At 38.9% G+C, this 19,977-nt stretch overlaps 1 protein-coding gene across 3 annotated transcripts in view; it reads right to left on the reverse strand.

The window, feature by feature from the left end:
* Positions 1-398: 398 nt before the first annotated feature.
* AAGAB (alpha and gamma adaptin binding protein) overlaps positions 399-19,977 on the reverse strand; it is a 62,850-nt gene continuing 43,271 nt past the window's right edge. For all 3 annotated transcript variants that reach the window (XM_012451370.3, XM_012451368.3, XM_012451369.3), the window contains exons 6-10: positions 7,849-7,931; positions 6,965-7,061; positions 2,795-2,899; positions 2,278-2,327; positions 399-1,645 (exon numbers count right to left, since the gene is read on the reverse strand). In XM_012451370.3, the coding sequence (XP_012306793.1) occupies positions 1,568-1,645; positions 2,278-2,327; positions 2,795-2,899; positions 6,965-7,061; positions 7,849-7,931 (413 nt within the window). In that variant the 3' untranslated portion in view covers positions 399-1,567. The remainder of the gene's footprint in view (positions 1,646-2,277; positions 2,328-2,794; positions 2,900-6,964; positions 7,062-7,848; positions 7,932-19,977) is intronic.

Below are 19,977 nucleotides of genomic sequence, written 5' to 3' on the forward strand. Positions count from 1 at the left end.
AGTAAAAGAAAAAAAATAAAAATAAAGGAAGGAACAAAAGGTCACTAAGCAATGTCCAGTGTTCCCTGGAAAGCCTCTTTCTGAATGCTTCAGTCACCGAGCTGTCTCCTCCCTGTGGTCACTTCGGCTGGCCCCTGCAGCATTCCATTCCTTCTGCCATCTGTTTCAGGTTCTGCAGTGCTTATAAGGTGGTGTCTGGAGGGGTGTGAGCCTTATTTCTTTCTGCTCCTGAACCAACCTGTTCCTTTCATGTTGTGTAAATGGTTCTAGAGCCCACCTAGGCCAGAACCAGTTCTTAGCTGGGGTGTGGGCACCTTCCATCCAATGTACTGTGTGGCAGTTCAGAGCCACGCCAATCATGATCAGAGTGAGGGCTAATGACATGCATGACAAAAGTCTACAAAAACAAATAAGGATTTTTATTTGCTGTACTTTCCACCCTTCCTTTAAAAACCTGCCATTTGCTTATCAGTTCCTCTGGGACTGACCCACTCAAACAAGACAAAGGATAAAGAACAAAAGATAGTCCCCCAAGGTTACAGGCTTAGAAGGGCAGAGAGCAGCTATGAACCTGGGAAGTAGCTAAGTCTCTCAAGACAGCTTAGGAATTCACTGCCTAACATTTCACTTCCCCACCTACCTCTTAGTATTCCCACTTTGGCAGTGATCTCTGTTTGGCTTTAAAGAGAAGGGGAAATGTGCCTTGTTTTGTGGGTATAAAGTATGACAACACACCTCTGGCATCTCAAGCAGAAGGGGAGAACTCTAAGGCAGAAGAGTTTCTTCATGAAAATCACAGTATATTATCACATACTGTCCATGGCCCATACAGGACCTAACCTCCTTAAGGTTCTCTCTACATACAACATATCCCTCACAACTCAGCAGAGAGGTTTTATTCCCACTGAAATAGAAATCCTTTGCCTTATTTATTACAGTCGAAAAATCCACACTGGCTTTTCTATTCTTTCTAGCATGAGCTCAGACACTATACTTCAAAAGAAATGCCCAGAGGCATTTTCTTAGGTAGACTAAGCTGCAGGCTATAACTGTGGCCCCACCTTTATTATAGCTCACATCAGTTCTGCAGCTGCCTCCTTTCCTCCCAATAAAAGCATCGTACCTCAGAGCCACAAGCTCCTTGAATGGAGAAAATCCAAATCACCCAGGAAAGATGATATAACTCCTGATGTGCAGTATCAAACGTGAATGCTGGGAATGCTACTTAAAAGGTTGACCAGGAATGGCCTGGAGGTTGTCTTCAACTTGAGTAAATCACACAGACCTCTGAGATTTATCCTACCCTCATTCCTAGAACAAAAAAAAAAGTATATTTAAGAAATCCTCACTCATTATTATCACTGTATTCCTCACTCTCTTACAATATACTGAGGGAGAAAAGATTTCTCCTTAACCTCCTACTAAAAACTAAAATTAAGGGGACCCTATAAACAAATCAGGCAGCTAACATGATAATGGCAATTTTGGTAAAATATGACAGGGCTGAGTAGAGAGGTATCTCAGACAGAGCTAGCATCTTTGTTAGTCAGACCCTAGTATGAATAATTTAGTGCTCTTCATCAGATGAAAGACCTTCAATTTCATCTCTGTCTCCCCCAATTGCCATCCAGAATGCTTTGGCCACCTGTAGAGAGAAGCATACAACAAATTTTAGGCAAGAACTACGTTTCAGCTTGTTTCATGTGTCCTACCTTCAACTGACCGAGACCTAAAATTCTGCACTTTTGCCCTCCACTCCTCTGGCAACACATATCAAAACCCTTGAATACCCTTTGACCCATGACTGCCACATCTAGAAATTTATACCAAAGGTATATTTAGAGTTGTATACAAAGGTGATGTTTAAGGATATGCACAGCTTCATTATTTATAAAAGCAAAAAATGCACGTGACCTAAATGTCCAAGACGGAACAGGATAAATTATGACATATTCATATCATGGAACACCATCAACCATACAAGTTTCCTGCCAAAAACATGTGTTGTGTTGGTAATAACAAAACAACTAAGAGTTTTCTGGCCCAGTAGTTAGAAAGGCAAACATCCTGAGTCTCAATAAAGGTTCCACGTCACCATACAGGTGGAAAATCTTGGTTTGACTGCAGCAACCATATTATGACTGTATAAATATTTAATTAGTTAGAATATTCAGCAAAAAGCTCACACTAAGACCTTCAGAAGTACACAAGTATGATATATAATTAGAATAGCACTGGACCTTTTATAGGTACCCAATAAATACCTGACTGTCTCACCTTTTCTGCATGCAACTTTCTTTGCTCGTGAGGAAGCGTCGCAGCCTTGTCTAGGGGGAAAATACATCTTAAGAAGTTTTTCTAATAGCACAGAATAATCTAGAGTATATGAATATTCTAACATTAGAAGATGGGAGATAGGTTTCAAAGACATTTGTTTATGACGTAGTCATTCCAGCTATTAGGAAGTTTAAGTCTTCCAAATTTTCCAGATGGGAATGATGTGAGTAAATTGGTAGGGCTCTTATGGATTCCACCTTATGTAACACATGGAAAGAAACAGAGGAAGGCAAAAGCAGGAAAAATAAAAGGAAAGATAATGAAGAAGGAAAACTTCCCCAGGGTTGTTTTTTTTTTTTTTTTTTAACCAACAGAGGATGACACAGTCCCTCAAGTAAGTTTCTTAAGACAGCTGAGACCAAAACAAGAATTCAATCCAGCAGTTAACAAAATCAAATGCTACTACATAAAATAGATGAGCATCAATATGGGAATGTGTTAGACACGTTCTGATTACCTTTCATTTCCTTTAACTTTGAAAACAGTCTTTCAAAATTCTCCACATCTCCTCCTCCAGTAGTAAGACTGGCTAATTCTTGAATATCCAGATCTAACATGGGATCTGAAATAGGGATTTGTCACATTATCTGTCACGTTATTTGCATATGCGCTACACTCAGAGAATTCCAAGGCAAATAAATGCTGGCTTTGATGAAGTCACCAAAAATCGAATGCCCAGTATATACCATCTTTCCAGCTCATAGTCCCTCACCCTGCTTGGCTGATAGTGGGCCCTCACAAATGAATAGTCACTATTTATCCTCACAATATTGTAATGAAGTAAGGCGTATTATTTCCATTTTAAAGATAAGAAAACCACAGCTCAGAGCTGAAGTGACTTGCTAAAGTCACAGCTAGTAAGTGGATTCAGACATAGGTGTTTCCAGCTCCAAAACCATACTCACTCCAAGATACACTGATTCACCAATAAATGACTAAAGTTTATACCATATTTTACTGTACAACAAATATTTTCACATCTATTACAACAACTATACAAGGTGATTAGGACAGATATCATTATCTAAGAATAACAGATAATGATATGGAAAAAAAAACCTGTATTTAAAAATGAACTCGTCTAAAATTACAGCTATTCAGAGGTAGAGCTGATTTAAATTCATATTTTCTTACTATAAATCTTTTACTGTTTCTACCTCAGCACGTTGCTTCTTTATTAAAGTTTGTTTTTAATCAGAATTTTAACTCCTTCTCTACTCCAGGCCCACTACCTTAAAATGTCTTCTCTGCCCATCCCAGTTCATAGGTCTCCTTTCTTAGAATTCTTTCTATACTTAATGTTTCTAGAACTGTCTTAGCACTTGCATGTTACCTTGTATTCTAACATTGCTCCACCACTACTTTAATAAATACTACTACCATACGAGAGAGAGTTTGCTTTTTATCTGTACCACTGAATGCTTTAACTTATCTGGTTCCATTTCATCTTTACAGCCCTATGAGGAAAGATTTACCATCCTTATTTTACAGAAGAGGAAACTAACGCCAACAGAGGTGAATTTACTCAAGGTCAGGCCATTACTAGTAATAAAGCCATGATCTGAAGCCAGCTGTACAGGACTCCAATGACTATGATCTTAACCATTACAGTAAAAGTCCTAACTGTATTTTTTTAGATTAAACTCCATGAAGATAGGATAATGACTTATAATTATTTGCATCTATCACAATGCCATATAGACAATTTGAAGTAAAAAATGCATGTTGGTTAACATATTGCTTTCATTCAATGGACATGTCATGTAGGAAGTTGGTATACAGGGCTGAACATAAAAGTTTGCCATTTATCTGTGTATACATAGTAATTGCACTGTTAATGTAGATAGAATCACTCCATGCTTAAATATAGATTTGGAAGAGGAGTTTAAATGAAGCACTGAAGAATGACAGTATTTAAAGACTGGATAAAGGAAGGTAATCTACCAAAGAAAAAGAAGGAATAAGCAGAGAAGTAGGAAGAAAACCAGAAGACACTGTGTTGGGTGAAGCAAGGGAAGATTGTTTTAAAGAGGAACCGATCCTTAACATTGAATACCACCACAAGGTCAAGATGAGGACTGGATAATATCTGCTAGATTTAGTGGCATGGAGGTCATTGTTGGCCTTTTCACAGCGCTTCTGTAGTGGCATACCAAGCACAAAAAATAGACGGAAGTGGACGGAGGAGGAAATGGGAGGAAAGAAAACAAGTTTAGTAAAGAGATATGGAGGAAGACATGGGGTTGAGGAAGTGTTTATAGTTTTTATTGGTTTGGTTTTGCGTTAATATTTTTGTTTTTTTTAGTTTAGTCTTAAAAAAAAAAAACTTGTAAAAATAGAATACAGAGTTCCTATATGCTCTTCATCCACTTTCCCCTAGTGTTAACATCTTATATGACCATGGTACAATTATAAAAATCAAGAAGTTAATCTTGGTATAATGCCATTAACCACACCATAGACTTCACTGGTTTTTCTACTAATATCCTTTTTCTGTTCCAAGATCCTATATGGAATTTAGTTGTCAAATCTCCCGTCTTTCATCGTCTTTCATGACTTTGACACTTTTTAAAAGAGTATGGTCAGTTGTTTTGTATATGTCCCTTAATTGGGTTTGTCAGATGTTTTCTTACGAGATTGCAGTTACACATTTTTGGTGAGACTACCTTCTCAGTGCATCCTATCAGGAGGGATATTATGTCAATATGTCTTATTACTGTGATGTTAACCTTCATTACATAATTAAAGTGGCTGTTATCTGATCGATTTCTCCAGTGTAAAGTTACTATTTTCCCCTTTGTGATAAATAAATACCTTGAGAGAGATACTTTTTGGCTATGCAGATATACTACTTCGCCTCAAACTTTCTCCACTACTTTTTAACATCCATGAATAGATCTTGCCTGCTACAACTATTACAGTGTTTTGTGCCTACGGATGGTTTTCTATTTTCCTCATGCCTTCTTCATTTATTAATTGAGATTCTTCTGTAAGAGATGCTGTCCTTTCTTTCTCATTTGTTTATTCAATTATTTATTTATATTAGTATGAATTCATGGATACTTAGCTTATTCTATGGGCTATAACCTAATACTATATTCATCTATTTTGCTGGTCAAATTGTTGCAGATTTAGCCACTAGAAGCTCTTTCAGGTTGGTCCCTATGCCCTTTAAACATGTCCCATTCTTTTTTGAGAATTTTCTTAATTTCTGGTACCATGAGATGCTCCAGGATCATGCTATATTTTTCCTGCCCAAGCCCTGGAATCAACTCCTTCTCCAAGGAACCCTAGTTCCTTTTATTGGAGAATGGTATTTAGAAAGCAAGATCTGGGTGCTAAGTATGTCCACGGCTATGGTAGTATTGCTGCTTCTAGGCCCTCGCCATGGTCAGAACTAGGAAATATATGTGTGTATACTAATACATGCATACACACACATCTGTATTTATTTTCTAACTGTAAATATATTTTTAAAACCATGAGTTCATATTGATATATTAGATTCCACTCCAGTACCAAAGGGTATATCTCAGCCTTGTCTTTTCCTTATTTGTAACCTTTTCCCTCTGGCACTGAAAAACCTAGCTCTCACTATCTATATTTTCTTATTTTCCATATGTCAGTATATGTGTGGTATATAAAATATCTATATATAAACAAATTTATCAAGTAGAGTCCAGTATTTGTGTTCAATTCTTTTTGTTTTTAGCCTTATGGTATCTAGTCCAATTACTGTATTCTAAAGTTACTTAGGTTAGTGCTTGACTTCCCCACCCAGTGTAATTACTAGTTTGTTTTAATGGCAGAGACTGGCAGGTTAAAAGCCAATGGGAAGGATTCAATTGAGAAGATAAGGTTGAATAAACTGGAGAGAAAAAATATATATACGTAATTTTTTCTTAATATGTTTCTATAACCAATTGCTTGAGTTTTCTATATGAATTATCTTAAGAAAAAATCATTTAAAAAATGTATAACTGCAGATGAGCCCTCTGTAGCATAAAGATAAAGTAGGAATATCAGTAATTCCCCAGCAAAAGAAGACTTATAGTTATGTCAAGTAAGCTCCTTGGTTTTCTGGCTTTTGGACAGCATATTGGATTCCGCTTTCAGCTCCAGGCCCTTCTCGCTAGATGTCCTTGAACAAGTTATTAAACTTCTCTGTGCTTTAGCTTCATCTCCATAAAATAAATTCTCTGCAAAACTTCATTATCAAATGGGAAAGGGGATATAAAATAATTTTAAAAGGATGTGAAAGGGCTTATAAATACAAAGTTGTATTATTCGTGTCATCATCAATTCTGACTACTGTTAAATACTATGAAAAAACTATGTGATACAGAACTAGCTGTTTCGCCACCTGGTTCTGTCTGCCTTAGCTAAGATTATCTGAATCAAGAGCCTGCTAAGAGAATTACAGAGAAAATGGTGCCCACATATTGTTATGTATTTATTATTCTTCCTTTTTCTGATAGCCATTGGCAAGGCTCACATTCACGTGTGGTACACTATCAATTTTTTTCCCTTCTCTGTGTTTAAAGTCAATTTCCCCCTCAATGATTTCTGCCCAGATACCTATTCCAAGTTGCACAAAACTCTCTTGGTAGCCAAAGGAGGAACTTACCCACAATGCTATCAACCTGGGCATCTGTTGTGTTAGATGCACCACCCAGATGATCCGAGAGGGATGCAGTCCTATCTGCTGCTGGCAAGTGGGGTTGCTGTTGAGGAAAATACACATAAGCACCTATTTCAGAACTAAATCCAAAAAAGCTCACACTTTCAGTCCTTGGTTGGCTTTAAAAACTAGTAACAGGAACTAGAGGCAAAAAAAGAAGAGCAAGATCACATTAAAAAATGAAAGGCTAAAAATTCACTAACCCAGGAGTATGTCCCCCAAGGAAGAACTAGAAAGCATTGGCTTTGCTTTAGACCATTAAAACATGTTTTTTGTTTGTCTCATTTAAGATCCATTTATCTCATTGAAGATTCAAAATGTGAAATGTAACACAATCATAACACAAATAGCTCAGAGGCTGATGAAAAAGATCCCTGGAAAGACAATGTGGCACCGTGTAATTTGCTCTTGGCTCTAGCTGCTGACCAAGGTAAACTTGGAACAAAGTTCTTGAGGACACAGGGTTGAAGCTGGACTACAAGCTCACTGAGGGTAGGGACCTTGCCTCAGATTTGCCAAGGTCTTCCACACAGAAAGTACTAAAAAAGCACCATCAATTTTATTTTCTATTTAAAGATCTGGGTAATGCCTCAGGGAAATCCTAGCATATTTTAGAAAGCACCCTAGTAAAAATAAAATCCAAGCTGTAAACTTCTTGCAAGGGCTTACTGCTTTAGCAAGGGCTGTTTTAGACTCTCCTTTCCTCTATTTTTAACATTCTCTGTCACCTTTTAAATGGAAAGGAAAAAAAAATATGAATGTGTAAAGATTCATAATGACAAGGAGAAATTAAAGCCAAAGAGAAAAAAAAGTTCAAGAAAAGCCTTTACCTCTGGGTGACAGGGATCTGCTGACCCAATGCTATGGTTTGTTCCAGTCAATGAGTTGAGAAGGCTAAAGCCTTGGTTCCTATCTGAAAAGGAAAAATACAATCATTGAAATTTATCATTTACATTTTAAATTGTTCAAATGACTATGATAATGAAACAAAGGCTACTTCTTTGTTATCAAAGTTCTAACTACATATATATATATATATATATATTTTTTTTTTTTTTTTTTTTTTTTTTTGGAAACAGGGTCTTACTCTATTGCCCAGGCTGGAGTACAGTGGCACAATCACAGCTCATTGCAACCTGGAACTCCTGGGCTCAAGTGATCCTCCTGGTTCAGCCTCCTAAATAGGTGGGAATACAAGTGCCACCCACTGCACATGGCTATTTTTTGTTTGTTTGTTTTTTTGTAGAGACAGAGTCTCACTATGTTTCCCAGGCTGGTCTTGAACTCCTGGCCTCAAGCCATCTCCTGAATCAGCCTCCCAAAGTGCCAGGATTACAGGCCTGAACTACACCGCTGGTCCTGAATACATTTTAATTTTTATTTTATATTTTTTTGAGATGGAGTCTCACTCTTGTTGCCCAGGCTGGAGTGCAATGGCACCATCTCGGCTCACCATAACCTCCGCCTCCCAGGTTCAAGCAATTCTCTTGTCTCAGCCTCCCAAGTAGCTAGGATTACAGGCATGCGCCACCTCACCCAGCTAATTTTATATTTTTTGTAGAGACGGGTTTCTCCATGTTGGTCAGGCTGGTCTTGAACTCCTGACCTCAGGTGATCCACCTGCCTCAGACTCCCAAAGTGCTGGAATTATAGGCGCGAGCCACCGCACCCGGCCAAATACACTTTTTTTAAGTACATTAAAAAAAAAAATCACAGAATATTAGTCCAGGTGGAAAATAATGGCACAGTCATTATGACAAACAAAAGGCCAGTGGTTCTATTTGCAAAGATTAACAACACTAACACTTTAATAGACACTATGAACTAATATTCCATTGTTTTAAATAATCAAAAACATTTAAAAAATTAACAACAAGGCATTCATATCAGTTGAAAAGGAATATGAATGCTTTCTGAAAAAAGCTCTAATTTAGATATGAGTAAGGCTTCTAAGGCTCCCAGTATGCTGTTTGTATTTACAATGGAGGACAAATCTGGAGCAAAACATCTAGAACTGCTGAAAGTATAAGGGCCTGCCTTGATGCAGCAGCGTTTCCCAGAATGACCTGGAACACTTTATTAAAACTATCCTAGTATTCTATTCAAGGACTCTGAGGTTCACTGAGTCAACATCTTTAGGACAGAGACCCTGGAATCTCAACTTTTAGCAAGTACTCCAGGAGGGTCTTATGCTCACAGTAGTTCGAAAAACACTGCCTTAGAGTAAAACATCAGACTATAATCCAAGAGTAACAATACAGAGACAAAGAATTTCTCTCTCAAAAACACAACTTTCTCCCACCTTGCCTTTCCTCTCCCCATCTCTTCCCTCACCCACTCTCATCTCTCTTTATCTAAACCACCTATAAATTTCCTACACCCTTTTCCCTGCCAGATACTTGGTCACATAGAGATAACAAAAAGGAGAAACTCCGCAGTGTCCTTCCTTCTTCCTTTCACTTGGGAAAATCTGCCTTTTAAACTGCGATGAAGTCTCAAATCTGGCCTGCTAGGCTGTAGCCTGCAGATTTTTGGAGCCTGACTCTGACCACGGAGGGAGTCACATGCAGCTATCAACCCAGCACCTCTGCAATAAACGCTACCATGGTCTGGGCAAAACTATGAGGCTGCCCTACGCTTTTCATTCTGTACAACCTCAACAGTGGCGGCATGGTCAGAGGTTCATGTGTGTACTGCTGGAATCCCTTTACCTCCTCATCCAAATGCCTGGGTGCGCCCAATCAAAGACAGGGGACTAACGTTTCATCAGGGTAGGACATGGAGGCTCAGAGGCCCGAGAGCAGTAGATCCATGCAGTGTCCTACAATGACAGTTTCAGAGCCTAAGGATGTTTATTCAAACATCAGCATGGTTCTTTGTTTTGGCCAATGTGCTACTGATTTTAAAGTAGTTGTATGCAGTTATATAATACTCAGGGATTTTTACCTGTCATGAAAATACATGAGTGCTCTTATAATATGCTTTAAGCTATTTGTACAAAAAGCAGTATCTGAGTAATAAACTACTTCTGTAAGAGAGCCCTCACTTCTATTACTGGAAATAACCTGGACCTTGGGTAACTTTCAAATCCAGTTCATAAATCTCTCCATATTCTAATTCAACAGCTTGTATTTTTCCTCTGTTAGGCATCCCCTAAACTTGGTAAGCCAGACTGCAACTCATACAGAATAATGCAATACAATGTCAGTTTATGCATGTTATTAAACCAAAGCAGTCTATTTGAAATGCCTCATTCTTTACAGTGGCTGCCTGCAAGGAGGGGAACTGGAATGGACAAGAGTTAGGAGTAGGGGCTAGACTTGCCACTGTATACTATGAACCTTTAATTTTTGTTACATGTTCACGTATTATTTACCTACTCAAAGAGATTTTTTTAAGTTTAATAATTTAAGCTGTGTATTTTATTGCAATAAAAAAAATTTAATGCCCTAATTCGAATGGATAAAATTATGAAAAAGTGAAAATAGTAGGAAGAAAACTTGACTAGTGATCAGAAAACCTGGCTTTCATTCCTGGCTCTGCCTACCTGTATGATCTCAGACAAATTAATCAGGTTCACAATTGACTCAGAGTTTATAATCAGGTTCAGGTTAATTACAATAAGCTGGAAGGACTTTTGCTCATATTATAAACCATGGAGAACTTAGTCAACTAACAAGAGAGTTCGTTATGTTCCGCTGCTTATATTTTAAGGAATTTAGAAACATACAAATTGACACAATGAGAAAAACAATTCATTTTTGTTTATCCAAAGTAGACTGCTTGCACATTAACACTGTTCAAAAAATTAGATGGTAGTTCTGATCCAAGATGGCCGCTTAGGAGGAAGTCGGGATCGCAGCTCCGAGAGAAGGCGCAGAGGGTGAGTGGATGCCGCATTTCCAGACGGACTTTTACTGCCCACAGACCAGGCGATTCACAGGAGGAAAAGCCCCACGGGTCGCCAGCACCGCTGGTTTGAGCGGAGTGGCCGCTCAGCCTACTCCCTGGAGCGGGGGGCAGTGGCTTCTTATGCAGAGCGAGAGAGACAGAGTTCCCTCTGAGCCAGAAAGGGGAGCTGAAGCAGGGAGCCAAGCCAGGAGACCCCCGGGCAAGGGAGCGCCAGGAATCTCAGAGCCGCTGCTTCGGCTGACGCAGCGGCACACAGGGCAGCGGATTTTAACTGCCCACAGACCAGGAGATTCACACGCAGTGAAGCTCCCTGGGTTCCCAGCGCCGCTGGTTGGACCGGAGCAGCCACTCGGCCTGCACGGGGGGCGGGAGCAGCGGCTCCTTGAACAAAGTGAACGAGACTGTGTCCCCTCTGGGCCAGCAAGGGGAGCTGTGGCAAGGAGGCAAGCCAAGAGATTACCGGACAAAGAGGGCCCCTCTGGAAACACGGCTGAACCCGGGACGGTCCAGCTCTGTGGGGGAGGGGCGTCCTCCATCGGGAAACACCCTGCAGTTCCGGGGCAATTTTCCGTAACCAAGACAACCCGCCACTACAGAGACTCCGTCACTACAGGGGCGGGCCAGCATAGCGGAAGCAGTTCTAACTACACCCACAGGACTGCAGGGAAGCTCACACGGAAGCTGGGCGGAGCCCACAGCAGCTCAGCGAAGCCTCTGCAGGCTGAGTGTGACTAGACTGCCACCTTGTGGACAGGGAAAACGGTAGCAACACAGCTGAAAAACATAAAGTGCTAAACCCCTGGGCCAGAACACCTGGGGAGAAGAAAAGGGGGTTTATGAGTTCAGCTGCTGCAGACTTAAAATTACCAAAATCAGAAAGACAGCAACTACAAAGTCAATAGGCGGATAAATCCACAAAGATGGGAAGAAACCAGCGCAAAAAGGATGAAAACACCCAAAACCAGAACACCTCTCCCCCTACAAGGCAGCATAACTCCTCACCAGCACGGGAACAAGACTGGACGGAGAATGAGTGTGATGAAATGACAGAATCAGCTTTCAGAAAATGGATAATAAGAAACTTCTGTGAGCTAAAAGAACATGTTCTAACCCAATGCAAAGAAACTAAGAACCTTGAAAAAAGACTTGATGAAATGCTAACGAGAATGGACAACTTAGAGAGGAATATGAATGAATTGATGGAGCTGAAAAACACAACACGAGAACTTCGCGAAGCATGTACAAGTTTCAACAGCAGAATTGACCAAGCAGAAGAAAGGATATCAGAAGTTGAAGATCAACTCAATGAAATAAAACGAGAAGGGAAGATTAGAGAAAACAAGGTAAAAAGGAATGAACAGAGTCAACAAGAAATATGGGACTACGTGAAAAGACCTAATCTACGTTTGATAGGTGTACCTGAATGTGACGAAGAGAATGCATCCAAGCTGGAAAATACTCTTCAGGATATTATCCAGGAAAACTTCCCCAACCTAGCAAGGCAGGCCAATATTCAAGTCCAGGAAATACAGAGAACACCACAAAGATATTCCTCTAGAAGAGCAACCCCAAGGCACATAATCATCAGATTCGCCAGGGTTGAAATGAAGGAGAAAATACTAAGGGCAGCCAGAGAGAAAGGTCGGGTTACCCACAAAGGTAAACCCATCAGACTCACAGCAGATCTCTCAGCAGAAACCCTACAGGCCAGAAGAGAGTGGGGGCCGATATTCAACATCCTTAAAGAAAAGAACTTTCAACCCAGAATTTCATATCCAGCCAAACTAAGCTTCATAAGTGAAGGAAAAATAAAATCCTTTGTGAACAAGCAAGTACTCACAGATTTCATCACCACCAGACCAGCTTTACAAGAGCTCCTGAAGGAGACACTACACATAGAAAAAAACAACCAGCACCAGCCACTCCAAAAACGCACGAAATGGTAAAGAACAGCAACACAATGAAGAATCTGCATCAACCAATGGGCAAAACAGCCAGCTAGCATCAAAATGACAGGACTAAACTCACACATAACAATATTAACCCTAAATGTAAATGGACTAAATGCCCCAATCAAAAGACACAGACTGGCAAATTGGATAAAAAGCCAAAACCCATCAGTGTGCTGTATCCAGGAAACCCATCTCACATGCAAGGATACACAAAGGCTCAAAATAAAGGGACGGAGGAAGATTTACCAAGCAAATGGAGAGCAAAAAAAAAGCAGGAGTTGCAATTCTCATCTCTGATAAAATAGACTTTAAAGCAACAAAGATCAAAAGAGACAAAGAAGGACATTACATAATGGTAAAAGGATCAATACAACAAGAAGAGCTAACGATCCTAAATATATATGCACCTAATACAGGAGCACCCAGATACATAAGGCAAGTTCTTAAAGACTTACAAAGAGACATAGACTCCCACACATTAATACTGGGAGACTTCAACACACCATTGTCAATATTAGACAGATCAACGAGACAGAAAATTAATAAGGATATCCAGGACTTGAACTCAGACCTGGAACAAGCAAACCTAATAGACATTTACAGAAATCTCCAGCCCAAATCCACAGAATATACATTCTTCTCAGCACCACATCACACCTACTCTAAAATTGACCACATAATTGGAAGTAAATCACTCCTCAGCAAATGCAAAAGAACGGAAACCATAACAAACAGTCTCTCAGACCACAGTGCAATCAAGTTAGAACTCAGAATTCAGAAGCCAACCCAGAACCGCACATCCTCATGGAAATTGAACAACTTTCTCCTGAATGTTGACTGGATAAACACTGAAATGAAGGCAGAAATAAAGATGTTCTTCGAAACCAACGAGAATGAAGACACCACATACCAGAATCTCTGGGACACATTTAAAGCAGTCTCTAGAGGAAAATATATAGCAATAAGTGCCCACATGAGAAGAAAGGAGAGAACTAAAATTGACACCCTATCATCAAAATTGAAAGAGCTAGAGGAGCAAGATCAAAAAAACTCAAAACCTAGCAGAAGACAAGAAATAACTAAGATCAAAGCAGAAATGAAGGAGATAGAGACACGAAAAACCCTACAAAAAATCAATAAATCCAGGAGCTGGTTTTTTGAAAAGATCAACAAAATAGACAGACCACTAGCCAAACTAATAAAAAAGAAAAGAGAGAATAACCAAATAGATGCAATAAAAAATGATAAAGGGGATATCACCACAGATGCCACAGAAATTCAAACCATCATCAGAGATTATTACAAACAACTCTATGCACATAAATTAGAAAACCTGGAAGAAATGGATAAATTCCTGGACAGTAGTCTCCTCCCATGCCTAAACCAGGAAGAAGTCGAAACCCTGAATAGACCAATAACAAGGTCTGAAGTCGAGGCAGCAATTAAGAGCCTACCACCCAAAAAAAGCCCAGGCCCAGATGGGTTCACAGCTGAATTCTACCAGACATACAAAGAGGAACTGGTACCATTCCTACTGAAACTATTCCAAATAATCCAAAAAGAGGGAATCCTTCCCAAATCATTTTATGAGACCAACATCATCCTAATACCAAAACCTGGCAGAGACTCAACTAAAAAAGAAAACTACAGGCCAATATCCATGATGAACATAGATGCAAAAATCTTCAATAAAATACTGGCAAGCCGATTACAACAGCACATCAAAAAGCTTATCCACCATGATCAAGTAGGATTCATCCCGGGGATGCAAGGCTGGTTCAATATACGCAAGTCTATAAATGTAATTCACCACATAAACAGAACCAAAAACAAAAACCACATGATTATCTCAATTGATGCAGAGAAGGCCTTCGACAAAATTCAACAGCCCTTTATGCTAAAAACCCTCAATAAACTAGGTATCGACGGAACGTATCTCAAAATAATAAAAGCTATTTATGACAAACCGACAGCCAATATCATACTGAATGGGCAAAAACTGGAAGCATTCCCTTTGAAATCTGGCACTAGACAAGGATGCCCTCTCTCACCACTCCTATTCAATATAGTACTGGAAGTTCTAGCCAGAGCAATCAGGCAAGAAAAAGAAATAAAGGGTATTCGATTAGGAAAGGAGGAAGTCAAATTGTCTCTATTTGCAGACGACATGATTGTATATCTAGAAGACCCTATCGCCTCAGCCCAAAATCTCCTGAAACTGATAAGCAACTTCAGCAAAGTCTCAGGATACAAAATCAATGTGCAAAAATCACAAGCATTTCTATACACCAATAACAGACTTAAAGAGAGACAAATCAAGAACAAACTGCCATTCACAATTGCTACAAAGAGAATAAAATACCTAGGAATACAACTAACAAGGAACGTAAAGGACCTCTTCAAGGAGAACTACAAATCACTGCTCAACGAAATAAGAGAGGACACAAACAGATGGAGAAACATTCCATGTTCATGGTTAGGAAGAATTAATATCGTGAAAATGGCCATACTGCCCAAAGTAATTTACAGATTCAACGCTATCCCCATCAAGCTACCAATGACCTTCCTCACAGAACTGGAAAAAACCACCTTAAACTTCATATGGAACCAAAAGAGAGCCCGCATAGCCAAGTCAATTCTAAGCAAAAAGAACAAAGCGGGAGGCATCACACTACCGGACATCAAACTCTACTACAAGGCTACAGTAATCAAAACAGCATGGTACTGGTACCAAAACAGAGATATAGACCAATGGAACAGAACAGAGGCGTCGGAGGCGACACAACATATCTACAACCACCTGATCTTTGACAAACCTGAAAAAAACAAGCAATGGGGAAAGGATTCCCTGTTCAATAAGTGGTGTTGGGAAAACTGGCTAGCCATATGCAGAAAGCAGAAACTGGACCCCTTCCTGACACCTTACACTAAAATTGACTCCAGATGGATTAAAGACTTAAACATAAGACGTAACACCATAAAAACACTAGAAGGAAACCTAGGCAAAACCATTCAGGACATAGGCGTAGGCAAGGACTTTATGACCAAAACACCAAAAGCATTGGCAACAAAAGCCAAAATAGACAAATGGGACCTAATCAAACTCCACAGCTTTTGCACGGCAAAAGAAACAGTCAATAGAGTGAATCGGCAACCAACAGAATGGGAAAAAATTTTTGCAGCCTACCTGTCTGACAAAGGGCTGATATCCAGAATTTACAATGAACTAAAAAAGATTTACAAGAAAAAAACAAACAAGCCCATTCAAAAATGGGCGAAGGATATGAACAGATACTTTACAAAAGAAGACATACATGAGGCCAACAAACATATGAAAAAATGCTCATCATCACTGGTCATTAGAGAAATGCAAATCAAAACTACATTGAGATACCATCTCACGCCAGTTAGAATGGCGATCATTAAAAAATCTGGAGAAAATAGATGCTGGAGAGGATGTGGAGAAATAGGAACACTTTTACACTGTTGGTGGGAGTGTCAATTAGTTCAACCACTGTGGAAAACAGTGTGGCGATTCCTCAAGGACCTAGAAATAGAAATTCCATTTGACCCAGCAATCCCATTACTGGGCATATATCCAAAGGATTATAAATCGTTCTACTATAAGGACACATGCACACGAATGTTCATTGCAGCACAGTTTACAATAGCAAAGACCTGGAACCAGTCCAAATGCCCATCGATGATAGACTGGACAGGAAAAATGTGGCACATATACACCATGGAATATTATGCAGCCATTAAAAAGGAGGAGTTCACATCCTTCGTAGGGACATGGATGAACCTGGAAAACATCATTCTCAGCAAACTGACACAAGAACACAAAATCAAACACCACATGTTCTCACTCATAGGCGGGTGTTGAACAAGGAGAACACATGGACACAGGGAGGGGAGCACTATACACGGGGGTCTGTTGGGGGGGAGGGGGGATAGTGGGGGGGGTGGGGGGATAGTGGGGGGGTGGGGAGTTGGGGAGGGATAGCATGGGGAGAAATGCCAGATATAGGTGAAGGGGAGGGAGGCAGCAAAGCATACTGCCACGTGTGCACCTGTGCAACAACCTTGCATGTTATTCACATGTACCCCAAAACCTAAAATGCAAAAAAAAAAAAAAAAAAAAAAAAAAAAAAAGATTCCAATTAGGAAATGAAAAAAAAAAAAAAAATTAGATGGTATTTTATATACCTATGGCTTTTTTAAAAAACTGTCTGGTTCAATGTTTATTAAAATTTTGTCCGTATGCACTCACTGTATAACTATTCTTCTCACAGAAAAGAATTACATAAATCTTTTCTTGCTTGCTACATTTTTCTCCCCAGGATTCAGGGCATGGAAATGTCATTCCTATTAAGAAGGATTTATTCCTTTAGCAGGTAGTTGTTGAAACTGGCTCTAGCATCTATGGTTTTATTGATGCCACAAAACTCTAGACTAGGAAGGAATAAATTAATTTACCTCCTCAGCTGATACTGATGGAACTTGAAGAGAGGGGAAGCTGTTAAGTGATGTAAAATAAATTATTTTGGAAGGCATAATAAGTATATTAAACTCTTGTCCTAAAAACATCTGATTCAGTTTTAGTAGTCTAGTACGTTGACATCAGTGGATGCATGGATAAAAATGAAAATATCATGAAAAAATCTGACAGTGCTGATCATTAGCATGGAGTCTTCCAGAAAGTGTCAGAAACAAAACCATAGTCTCTAGAATAAATATTTTAAAATAAAAATGGAAAATTCTTAAGCCTTGGAATGATTTTTTTTTTTAAATAAGTTTAAGAAAACTTGAAATATATGATGTTGTTTGGCTACCTCTTTATAAATCTAAGGGCACATTGTTATTTTAGAAGTTTAAAATGCGTTTCTCATACCAATTTTGACTTACATGAACCATTTCGAGAATTTAAAACCTAGGCAAAAAGGGAAATTTCAGTATGTGGGAAGGGAACAGTCGCTTTTTAGAAAGTATTTTTTTCCTTTTAATTTTTCTGATCTTTTCCCTTCTCCATTATTTATCAAGGCAATATGACAAGCACATAAATTTGAAGATAAAGGCATGGATATGAATCCTACTTCTACTATGTACTGTGTGGTTTTATACAAGCTATGCCTTCTCTGTACCTCAGTTGCTACGTTTATGCAGTGGGTATAACAGTATTTACCTTGCAAAATTTTCCTAAGGGTTAGTAATAGATAACATTTACCAAGTGCTAAATATATGCAAGGTAATATTTTAGGTACTTACAATGCTTCTTTAAGCCTCACAACAATCAAAGTATGCCTTCTACACACAATAGAAATAAACATATATCTTCTTTATTGTATTATCCTCTTTTTTTTTTAATGTATTATCCTCTTTTACAGAAGATTTATTTTATTATTCTCTTTTGTAGAACAAACTATAACTCAGACAGATTAGGTAACGTATCCAAAGTCACATAGCTGGAACCAGAACTTGAAATCTCAGATTCTAAAGTCTATACTCTTTCCATTCAGGCCAAAGGTCTTGATAACATGTAAAGAGCTGAGACATAGACGATGTCTTATAGAATGTCCTGATGCACAACTACTGGCTTACTGAATGATACAAATTTAGGTCAAGTGCGAAAAGATGATTTTTATTCACATATAGTTCTGTCAGTAATCCTTCATTAAATCCCTGGTTTAGACTGGGATTTTCATTGAAGTAAGCTGAATAACTCAGGACTGAATAATCAAATGCCACTTACTAACTGTATCACAGCCCAGCCCAATAACTCGAGGCACTGGTCACATAAAACAAATGGTAGACAGGTGGCGAGGCCCCACTATCTCTTCACTGTTCCTCAAGCAGATGTAGACCAGGGGTTTTCAATCTCACTATTATTGACATTTCCAGCTGGAGAATTCTTTGGTGTGTGGGCAGGTGTGAAAGAGGGGTGTCCTGTGCATCCCCTGCCTTTACCCACCAGATGCCTATTAAGACTGCCAAATGTCCCCTGGCGGACAAAATCACTTCCAATTGAGAACCACTGATACAGGTCTAATTAGAACAAGAAAATTCTGGCTGAAAAACTTCAGGTTTTTAAGTCCTTAAAAATAAAGACTGTAACAAATATCTTCAATGAAAAAAGAAAAAAAAACATTTAAAAAATTCAATCATTCTCTCGTTAGCACTGAAAATATCCTCCCTCTACTCTGAGAAACTTCTCTAGATGATTTCAGCCCCTAATTACCTCTCCCTCTGTGCCATTTGCCCTTGTTGTCCTTACTAATCAAGTGGCCCCTCGGAGAACCTGCTAGTATTAATACTTATCTCGAGTCAAAATGGCATCCTCAACTATACTATAAACTCTTTCCAGACATGGACAATCGCTAATGGTTCTTCTATACTCCACAGCCTCCAGCATAGTGCTAAGTGTACAGGAGAGATGCTGAAATAGCCACTGAATGCCTAATAGAACTATCAGGCAGAGGCTGCAAGCATTAGCCATATAAAGAAGTTTTTATTTTAAATTTTTAGATACAACTCAAATATTAAGAATTTTCATCACCACACCTCTCAACATGCCTTACAAACCTCCTAGATATTTTGTGTTCATATTTCAATTTTTATTTTCTTAATGTAGCAATTGCTTGGCATCATCTTAAGTTTTTTCCCATATTTAAAGTTTTCTTTACATCCCCTTCCTCTGCACAAAATATTTTTCCTTTCTTATAAACATGTTCTTTTCCATCTAAGTGATAAACATGACCAAACTTACTATAACTAAGATATTTTAATCTGCATAGAGAAGTTGTACCTATTTTTGAATGACATTCTTAAATCAAACCACACTGTTTGAATAAAAAATTCTTTTAAGAAAGAAATGATTTCACTAGCATCAGAGAAATCAACTTACACTTTGATATTACAATCCACTTCTCGGCAAACTGAAATAAAATGTTTTTTGAAATCATAAAATATTGAGAAGAATCAACTTATTCTTTTTTACCAAACAACTGCTTGAAAAGGGCAAACTTTGAAATCCACTATTAAAAACAGTACTTATTAGGGAGACAGGCCTAAGCACCATACCTGGTTGTACCTGGT

This window comes from Aotus nancymaae, unplaced genomic scaffold, assembly GCF_030222135.1.
Source record: "Aotus nancymaae isolate 86718 unplaced genomic scaffold, 86718_ANA_hifiasm-v0.15.2.pri h1tg000003l, whole genome shotgun sequence".
Classification (NCBI taxonomy): domain Eukaryota; kingdom Metazoa; phylum Chordata; class Mammalia; order Primates; family Aotidae; genus Aotus; species Aotus nancymaae.